General features: G+C 40.0%; 3 gene segments (V, D, J or C); 1 reads left to right on the top strand and 2 right to left on the bottom strand.

The window, feature by feature from the left end:
* Positions 1–4,072: 4,072 nt before the first annotated feature.
* Positions 4,073–6,842, bottom strand: LOC131987755 (Ig kappa-b4 chain C region-like). The segment is given in 3 exon segments: positions 4,073–5,135; positions 6,138–6,245; positions 6,824–6,842. Coding segments are annotated over 3 exon segments (450 nt in total).
* Positions 6,843–6,948: 106 nt separating this feature from the next.
* LOC131987754 (immunoglobulin kappa variable 3-20-like) lies at positions 6,949–7,426 on the top strand. The segment is given in 2 exon segments: positions 6,949–6,994; positions 7,089–7,426. Coding segments are annotated over 2 exon segments (384 nt in total).
* A 1,486-nt stretch (positions 7,427–8,912) lies between these two features.
* LOC131987753 (Ig kappa-b4 chain C region-like) lies at positions 8,913–10,555 on the bottom strand. The segment is given in 3 exon segments: positions 8,913–9,238; positions 10,243–10,348; positions 10,550–10,555. Coding segments are annotated over 3 exon segments (435 nt in total).
* Positions 10,556–10,970: the final 415 nt, after the last annotated feature.

Below are 10,970 nucleotides of genomic sequence, written 5' to 3'. Positions count from 1 at the left end.
GTCTGTGTCTGTTCTGCCGCGTTGTTGTCCACGCTTTTCTGCAGGGGGTAAAACAAAGAATGAGAAACTCATGACTGAAAGTTCTTCTTAAGCCAAATCACAATCTGTGATTTATCAGAGCATGTGAAGAGCGCATGGTGATTCCTAAACAACTACCACAGTGCAGGAACTACTTTACTGTATGTTGTTTAGGCGTTATCATTCTAAACCTATGCTCTGGTCTTGCCGTGAGGAAATCACAGACTGAGGCTCTTAAGCTTTGCCTTTATGAAATATCCAATCATTAAATTAACATGCTCTGAAAATGACTGAGGCCCACCCATATAACCGACTTAACACAAGGTCTGCAAAAGCTTGTTGGATGGGTGGAACAGTGCCCTGTTCCAGATATGTCTTAAATCTAACAAAAAAAGACTGGAATCACACATCGTGATTGAGACCTTGAATCCATGACCCACCGTGTCACAGGGCTCTGGCCAAGAGGACACGCCTTCCACAGCAGCTGGAGGAGTGTCTACGAATGCACTGTCAGGCAAGGTTGTAGGCTCTGCTGGCTTCTGTAAAACACAATACAAAAGCATGTGGTCCCCACTAGTTATGACACTGCCCTGTGAGAGTAAACAAGTTTCTGCCTGACAGAAACAGGCCGCTGAACAAGAAGGAAAACAGGCAGCTAGTCAACAGTTCTGTTCGGCCTTTTAAAAGGACTTTGCACAAACCACTTAACCTTGCACATCTGAGAAAATACTGCAAAAACGTAGTATATTAGCTTGCATAAACTGATACATACCTTTCGCCATGGCCAGTCTTTTCCTCCATAATTGTAGGAGATCTCTTCACTTATGCTTATAGGCCGGATCGCAAAGAGGCAAATGTGGCTTTTCCCATCCACCTCCACCAGCTTCACTCTGCTGTTTGGGTTCAAGTGGTCGTCATTAACCAACCTACCCAGGGACCCATCCTCTTTGGCACCATCAACACTAAAACAAACAACATCATCCAGTTTCTGAATAAGCGGTGACGTTAAAGCAGTATGGTCAAATGCAATTCTAACCAACATAACCAACAGTGCAAATTGTTTTGATCTCAAATAAAACAATTTGCACAATTGAATGCAATTGCACTGCATTGAGATATTTTTTTCCTGGCAGAGAGAGATGTAAACCTACCATAGAGACTTTCCAGCAAGGTCAAACATGGAAACACGCTGGGTTGACGTGTACACCTCTCTCCTTCTTTGCGCTTCAGAGTCAGAAATGAGGTCGCCTTTGTACTCTAATATGAAGTCCCCTTGGCCGAAGGTTTTTTTGGCAAATACCCCACGCCCTGTAAAAAAAGCAGCAAAGTTTATGCAGGGGTCAGGGGGAAAAATAAAATGACCTGGCTCCCTGACTTCAGCATCATTGCTGAGGCTCAAAATCATTGATTGATATACTAGTAATACTGGACTTAGGTTTAAACTTAGACTGAGACTCAAAAATATAACTTAAGTCTCTTTTTATCACTGAAGAAACATTGCCAAGTTGCAGCAGTTTGCATTTTCTGTTTTATCTTCTCATTTCTGTGGTATTTTTTTTATTGTAAAGCACTTTGCGTTGCACTCTATGTATGAAAAGTGCTGTATACATAAAGATCATCATCATTATCATTATACCTCCATCCATAACAAGTTTGGACATTTTGGTTTAGTAGATTTTTGGTCAGTGTTTGGGTCAAACACTGTTTTCTGTTACTGGCTTTTGTGAAATGTCAGATTACTCACCTTTTCAGCATTTATGAATAATTCTTCAAGGCTGTACAGCTTGTCAGTCTTGTTCTTTATATGCCATATTGCATCCGCTTTTGGATTAACTCTCCGTCTTCTCTCTCTCCCTGCCATCCTCTCATGTGATGTCACTATGAAAATGATAGAGAAAGGGCATCAATTCCAAGTCGTCTGAGTATTAACACTGAATGCGGCCTCATGAATTTGTTACTGTCAACAAACAGCAGAGATCGGTGGCAGCTAGTGTCTAACTCCAGGCTGTGTAACATTAGTCAACACTTCGTCTGTTTTTTTTTTTTTATTAATTTGCCAGGAAAACAATTACAAAACTAGTGGTGGGCATATATTAATTTTTTTAATCTAGATTAATCTCACTGTAGTCTTGGAATTAATCTAGATTAAAATGGCTCATTTGAATTATGTCGAAGGCATTCATAATATGTATGTGCTACCTAAATGACGACTAAAATCAGGGTGAAAGTAGTTTTCAATTCACCTATGGCTAAGCCACACCCCCAAACGCGATGAGCCAATTGCAGTGCGCATAGCTAACTCAATACACTCGGACATTCTCTGCTTCCACATCCATTGAAATGCAGTTAGTTATGAGTTAGTCCGTTTTCAATAGTTTTATGTGTTTTTTCTTGAGATTTTAAGTTTAAAATGGTCAAACGGTGTGCATGGGGTACATGCAACTCTGACACAAGGTATAGCCCAATAATATGGGAGCAGTAACCTGGTTCCCTATGGCAGTGATTCTCAACCGCTGTTCCGCGGCACACAAGTGTGCCGTAAGAAATCAATATCTGTCAATATCAAATCCAGCGACTCCGTCTTAACGAGCGCTAACGAGGTCGGCCGGCTCGTTAACGAGCCGGCCGACCTCGTTAGCGGCAGTTAGCTTCAGTTAGCTCTGTAGCAGTACAGTGTGTATGTGCTGCTGCTGCAGGAGGTGTTCACTTAGCGATCTCTGTTTGTTTACAACAAGCACCGGAATGAGCGGTGTCAGTGTACGGGGCTAACGGTAGCAACATTTGACGCAGCTTAACGGGGCTAACGTTAGCAACATTACTTCTGCCACTATTCCGTTTGTTAACATTTAGCATTAAACAGTTCAAAGTATCAGCAATGTTAGGACAGAGCTTATGGTACTAAACACTCACGCTTTATGAACGTATTTAATGACAAAATAATTAACTAAATGTTCTTACCTGTACGGAGCCATGAAGGTGAAGATCAAGTGTGTAGGCCTTTGTTGACGTCACGACCGATTGCTGCAGTAGAACGATTCGCATTGGCTGGATGGGCGGAGGGGCGGGGCTAATCATACACACTTCCGTAAGTGTGTATCAAACTGTACTGACAAAGTCCGGTCGATAGGAGGAGCAAGGCTTACACACATATACACACAAATCTCCCAAATGGTGACATATGGAACACCCTCTGAAACTTTGCTGTAGCATTCTGGAGGTGTTCTTGAGTTGATTTAAATTAAAAAAGTTGTGGGACCCGAATTTTGGACCCAAAGAGTGAAGTGGTCCCCACGAGATTGGTGGGCTAACTCCTTTTTGGCCCCACAGGTGATGGCATGGGAGAGCACACACACACACACACACACATACACACACTGTATGCTGATGATGTCCTAATATATGTCACAAAAAGCTTGTCCAGTCTTTCAAATGAAGTAATTCTCCTGTCCTGCAGAGACTGATACACTTCACTGAGTCTCACAGAGACAGACACACACACACACACACACACACCTACACACACACACACACACTCAGTACACTCTGTATGCCGATGATGTCCTAATATATGTCACAAAAAGCTTGTCCAGTCTTTCTCTCAGTCGGATCAAAAGTCAGTGCAGACCATCTGGCTTCTCTCAATCCCCCTTCGAATTTACATCAAGTCTTTTGTTTGGATTTCATATTACACCCAGCTGAGTTTTGAAATATTAAAATCAAATCATTCTCCTGTGGAATAGAAATGAAGGATCATATTTCCTTATCTCTGACTTGATCTACAAAACTCAAAACAAATGCATGCGTTTATAAATCATTGGTGGATTCGAGGCCTTTCACACAACACATTGTACAAACTGTTGTCAACCAAAACAAAAACAAAAAAACCTTGGTCAGACGTTGGAAACTAGTTCAATGAGCCTAAAAATGTCCACAACAAACTGAACATCAACATCTTCAAGGATATGAATCAGTTCGAGCAGAGATCTTTGAGATTCACCATTGAAATGGTATCACAGTTTTTACCAAGTTTAATAAATTTACATAAAAATGTTACAACAATTCAAGAATAACCTCTTAAAACCACTAAAATGTACTCTGGACTTTACGTTTCCGGACTGGACTGTTATATCTTAAATATGTCACAGAAAAGAACTCAAAAGACACTTTATAATACACATAATGATTTTTTTATTGCTTTAAAATCCTGAAAGAATCAACACAAGCAAGAACATGTGAGAAAAAGAGAGTTACAGAGTGCAGAAAGATTGCAAACTGTACAGTGCCTCACACAGGGCACCATTATGTTGGGATTTCAGGATGTCCTAAAATATGTTTATGGATACCTCTAAACAGGGCACCATTTATATTAGGGACAGAGGATTACAAATGAATGATAAATGATCTTGCGTAAAAATACACATTTTTATGAAATATTAACTTGTGATCCTCAAGAGTATAAATTAGTTAAATCTGATAGCTTTGTGATTTACCATTGAAATGGCAGCACCATGTCTACAGTATTGAAACTTTTAAAAATTATTCTGGAGAAAATGCACTTTTTACAATTGTCACTTTGGCACATTAATCTGATTCATGCTCCTAATATATAACACATGTGAAAGAACGGAATTCAAAAGGCCGGTCTCTTTTATAATATACGATGGAATTCTTTATTGTTGGAAAATGTTGAAACTATCAACAGAAGCAAGAACAAGTTAATGTTGAAAAATCATGAGAGGAACAGAGAAAGAGTACAGACTGAGAGCAGTAGCAGAGCAAAACCAGTGAGTGAGATCAGGACTGGGAACACTGGTCTCTCCTCAGAGTCTCTGACAGAGGAGACTGGGAGCCCTGGGTGGCCTCACAGGTCACAGAGCCCACCTTCCTCCACTGGTCTGCAGGGAGCCACAGGGTGCTGCTCCAGCTGTAGTGGCCGTCCGTCTGCAGCACCCCGGGGCTGCTGCTCTGCTCCCAGCTGCTGCTGCTGCCGTCCACCTTCCAGGACAGACTCCAGTCTGAGGGGAAGCCCTTGCTGGCCAGGCACATGAGCGTGGCCGTCCCCTGCTGCAGCTGCTCCCTGGAGGGGGGCAGCACCGTCAGGGTGGGACGGACATCACCTAGGAGACACCAATCAGATTAGAGGATGGTTGGACCACAGAACTGCTAATCAACCAGCAGACACTTGGACACCTTTCCTGTGTGAGAGTTGATTTTCTCCTTTAAGGCGTTTCTGTCAGATGGTTTCTCTGCTCCACCAGTCACTCACTCACACATTGTTTCACTTCCCTTTAAGAAGCCTCTCATGCATATCAGCACAGAGAGAATCATCATACATAATGTGCTGTAATATATCAAACTACACTGGAAATAAAAGAAGCAGTCAACATTTTTAAACTCTCATCAACAGCATGCAAAACCTGAACTACACAACATTTAAAATGTTAAATTTAACATATATGAATACAGAAAATACTGACAAGACCTAAATGTTCTTTGTGTGGATTTCAGACATTATTTAGTAAACTGTCCAAATGATTTAAAGGATAAAAAAGCTGCAACAACACATGACACAATATGAAGATTACAAAAAAAATGTATCTCCAATCTTCATCTCCACTTTGTTACTTCATGAAGTTAATTCACCATAACGACAGTTATCATTGTGGTGGAAAACTAAACATCAAAAAACACAATTTAAATGATTCATACAATATTGTAATAATCATTTGTTCAGGAACTTTTTTTAAAGAAACATTTGACCACCAAAAGTCCACCACAGTAATACAAACTCATTGAGCCGCCGTACAAAAACCTCTTGCTGTAGGGAGGCACAGCTCTTTGACTTTGTCTGGCTGAACTAAAAATACAAACCCTAAAGATGCAGTTTAACCACTGAAGTTGTATATATTGATGTATCCTGTGATTTAAAATTGAAATTTTATTAAAATTAGTTTTTGAAGTTATGTTGCTGAAGTCAACTTTGTCTCTAAGTGCAAAATCTTTGTCAAAAAATCATCAATGAAAATGGTAAAGCTAGTATTTTTTCCTGGACTGGGAAATATAAAAACAGAAAGAATGACGACTCATAAAATATAACAAATATAAGATATTTGACTTACATCCAAATTCCAGTCTGGTTCCTCCACCGAACGTGTACCACAGTGATACAAACTCATTGAGCCGCCGTACAAAAACCTCTGACTCTTGAGAGACACGGCTCTCTGACTCTGAACACAACAAACTCAACAAGAAAGGTCTCTGTTAGAAGATTTTACCAACAACATTGAAACTGATTAAAAATTAATAATACAATGCCCCAATTTTCAAATGCACATTTTTTGAAATACAGTAAATTTATTTTAAAATGACAGACAATACATTAGATTAGATTGACTTAATTGGAAATGTGTCTTTCTCTTCTCCAGGTACATACATGCCTTTAACACAGCACTCCATAAAAACAGACAATACACAGCATAATGTATGCACAATTGTACAAATAGGCAGGTAGCAGCCAATGAGGTACACAAATTATACATAAGAGCAAAAAAAAGAACAAGTGTCCAATGCAGTCATCCTGTGATCAACACCTATATTTAACAGGTAATAAGAGACTTTTTATAGTTGTTCCAGCTGGCTCTTGGGACCCTGAATCAAACATTTTGATACCAAGTTTTATAGAAGTAAAAACCAAATAAAAAGTACATTTAAACATCCCAAAACAATACTCTGACAATGCTGATTATCAGTGGATCAGTCAGTTTATCAGAGTAACTAGGTCACTGCTGGAGTCAGTCAGAGCCACTTTGCATCAGCAGCACCATGCTCCAGTGCTCTGGGAGACTTTATAGTCCTGAGAGTTGAACACTGGATGACTGACAGCTGTCCTTCATGACAACAGAAGCCACAGAAATGCTCCTCATCAGAATCATGACTCTGGTCCTCATCTGGACTCTCCTCTGCTGCTGCTTCACAGGTAAAGTCCAGAGAATCAAACTCCTCTCCTCTGTCAACATCCCAACCAAACAAAACCCTGACGCCGCTTTCTGTTGTTGTCTCTGTGTCCTCAGAGTCCAGAGGACAGGTCACAGTGACTCAGCCTGGAGCAGTGAGCTCTGCTCTGGGAGCCTCCGTCTCCATCAGCTGTAGGTATAATTTAGCGGTGGGAACAGGATCAAAAACTGGTAAAGAACTTTTAGCTTGGTACCAACAGAAAGATGGAGAAACTCCTAAACTGCTAATCCGCTACATCAGTGAGAGGGCGTCTGGGATTCCTGATCGTTTTTCAGGCAATGGAACAAAGACTGACTTCTCTCTGACCATCAGTGGACTTCAGGCTGAAGATGCAGCAGTTTACTACTGTCTGAGTGATCACTGGATCAACAGTCAGAGTGTGTTCACACAGTGAAAAAGCGTCGTACAAAAACCTCCCTCAGTCAGACTGAACAGAAACTGAAGTTACTACTGCAGCTGTAAGCTCCTGCAGAGACTGATACACTTCACTGAGTCTCACACACACACACACACACACACACACCAGGGCTCATACAAGTGCTTGATATCCTTGAAAATGCTTGAATTTTAATGTTGAATTTCAAGGTGTGTGTGTGCTTGGATTTTGGATTAGATGCTTGTAAATGCTTGAAATTCTTACTGTACTTCTCTTGCAATCTGACTATAGATAACCACATTTTCAATGGAAAAAATATATCAACAGAAAAGTCTCTAGCCTATCTGAAATGAAGACCGCTCCGCCTGTGTCTTCTTGTTTCTGAGATGTTCTTGTTGCTCTACCCTGTATCTTCTTACTGACAGAGTTTTTATAATTCATAGTGGATGTGAGGGGTCCTCTAGTAGGCCTATTTGTGAGGCTTTCCTCCTAGTTTGGGTCGTGTTTAGTTCCACCAGCTGCTGGTTGATGATTTTTGTGAGCTTACTTTTGTTCCTAGCCCCTAGATTCCCAAACCAGTATGTTTTATGAGATTAGCAAACTACTTTTAGTTGTTAAAAGTGTAAAACCATTGCTGGTGGGATGGTTAAGAGAAATTATCCCTTTTAGTATCCAGTACTCATCTATAACATGCCATTTACAACTGGTGAAAGGTACTGGAAAAGCTTGAAAATGGACCTTGAAAGTCCTTGAAAAATGCTTGAATTTGACCACTGAAAAAGTGTACGAAAGCTGACATACACACACACTGCTCCAACTATTTCTCCTCTAAATCAGTTGTGTATCACAAACTGTTAAGTTGCAACAGCATGTAAAGTCTGAACAATAGAGGACCCAGCATGGGGCCCTGTGGGACCCCAAAGATTGTATTGATAGTAGCTAATGTTTTTAACCACCTGAGACAACATCATCATCTTATTATTCCAGATGTTCAGACATCAAAAGTTTTATTTATATTATGATGTTATTCATGTCTTTAGTGTAAACAAAGACATTTATTGTTGTTTCTGTCAGCTCAGTTTATCTGTGATCACTGACACCAAAACAAAGTTCACATGCATTTTAATAATAAATACTAAACAGTTCCTGGGTGTTTAGATTTCATATTATGTATATGAATGTTATGCTGATGATATACTGCTTATTATTTCAGATGTAGTAAATATCTTTTGTACTTTTGGATTGTTTTTTTTAAAAATAACAATGGCTGTTCTTTAGTTACATTTGAAGCAGTTATTTTCTCAGATTTTCTTCAGTGGTATTAAAACACAGTCATCACCAGGAGAAAGAGCATGAAGACACCTGACCAGTAATGAACGGGACAACAGTTTGATTTGATGAAGCGGTCTTTATTATGAGCAGACACTGAAATGATGGTGAAACATTACAATAAGCTGGTAAATGTTGTGAACTCAAAGCCAGAGACAGAGAGTCCCAGTGAGTCGGCTCAGGACTGGGAACACTGGTCTCTCCTCAGAGTCTCTGACAGAGGAGACTGGGAGCCCTGGGTGGCCTCACAGGTCACAGAGCCCACCTTCCTCCACTGGTCTGCAGGGAGCCTCAGGGTGCTGCTCCAGCTGTAGTGGCCGTCCGTCTGCAGCACCCCGGGGCTGCTGCTCTGCTCCCAGCTGCTGCTGCTGCCGTCCACCTTCCAGGACAGACTCCAGTCTGAGGGGAAGCCCTTGCTGGCCAGGCACATGAGCGTGGCCGTCCCCTGCTGCAGCTGCTCCCTGGAGGGGGGCAGCACCGTCAGGGTGGGACGGACATCACCTAGGAGACACCAATCAGATTAGAGGATGGTTGGACCACAGAACTGCTAATCAACCAGCAGACACTTGGACACCTTTCCTGTGTGAGAGTTGATTTTCTCCTTTAAGGCGTTTCTGTCAGATGGTTTCTCTGCTCCACCAGTCACTCACTCACACATTGTTTCACTTCCCTTTAAGAAGCCTCTCATGCATATCAGCACAGAGAGAATCATCATACATAATGTGCTGTAATATATCAAACTACACTGGAAATAAAAGAAGCAGTCAACATTTTTAAACTCTCATCAACAGCATGCAAAACCTGAACTACACAACATTTAAAATGTTAAATTTAACATATATGAATACAGAAAATAAACTGACAAGACCTAAATGTCCTTTGTGTGGATTTCAGACATTATTTAGTAAACTGTCCAAATGATTTAAAGGATAAAAAAGCTGCAACAACACATGACACAATATGAAGATTACAAAAAAATGTATCTCCAATCTTCATCTCCACTTTGTTACTTCATGAAGTTAATTCACCATAACGACAGTTATCATTGTGGTGGAAAACTAAACATCAAAAAACACAATTTAAATGATTCATACAATATTGTAATAATCATTTGTTCAGGAACTTTTTTTAAAGAAACATTTGACCACCAAAAGTCCACCACAGTAATACAAACTCATTGAGCCGCCATACAAAAAACCTCTCGCTGTAGGGAGGCACAGCTCTTTGACTTTGTCTGACTGAACTAAAAATACAAACCCTAAAGATGCAGTTTAACCACTGAAGTTGTATATATTGATGTATCCTGTGATTTAAAATTGAAATTTCATTAAAATTAGTTTTTGAAGTTATGTTGCTGAAGTCAACTTTGTCTCTAAGTGCAAAATCTTTGTCAAAAAATAATCAATGAAAATGGTAAAGCTAGTATTTTTTCCTGGACTGGGAAATATAAAAACAGAAAGAATAACGACTCATAAAATATAAAAAATATAAGATATTTGACTTACATCCAAATTCCAGTCTGGTTCCTCCACCGAACGTGTACCACAGTGATACAAACTCATTGAGTCGCCGTACAAAAACCTGACTCTCGAGAGACACGGCTCTCTGACTCTGAACACAACAAACTCCACAAGAAAGGTCTCTGTTAGAAGATTTTACCAACAACATTTAAACTGACTGAAATGAATAATACAATGCCCAGATTTTCAAATGCACATTTTTTAAAATACAGTAAATCTATTTTAAAATTACAGACAACAAATTAGATTAGATTGACTTAATTGGAAATGTGTCTTTGTCTTCTCCAGGTACATACATGCCTTTCACACAGCACTCCATGAAAACAGACAATACACAGCATAATATATGTACAATTGTACAAATAGGCAGGTAGCAGCCAATGAGGTACACAAATTATACATAAGAGCAAATAAAATAACAAGTGTCCAATGCAGTCATCCTGTGATCAACACCTATATTTAACAGGTAATAAGAGACTTTTTATAGTTGTTCCAGCTGGCTCTTTGGACCCTGAATCAAACATTTTGATACCAAGTTTTTAAGAAGTAAAACCAAGTAAAAAGTACATTTAAACATCCCAAAACAATACTCTGACAATGCTGATTATCAGTGGATCAGTCAGTTTATCAGAGTAACCAGGTCCTCTGCTGCTGCTTCACAGGTAAAGTCCAGAGAATCAAACTCCTCTACTCTGTCAACATCCCAACCAAAC

This window comes from Centropristis striata, chromosome 16 (genome assembly GCF_030273125.1).
Source record: "Centropristis striata isolate RG_2023a ecotype Rhode Island chromosome 16, C.striata_1.0, whole genome shotgun sequence".
Classification (NCBI taxonomy): Eukaryota; Metazoa; Chordata; class Actinopteri; order Perciformes; family Serranidae; genus Centropristis; species Centropristis striata.
Note: the sequence above shows the minus strand (reverse complement) of the source record. Positions and strands in the feature narration are given on the sequence as shown.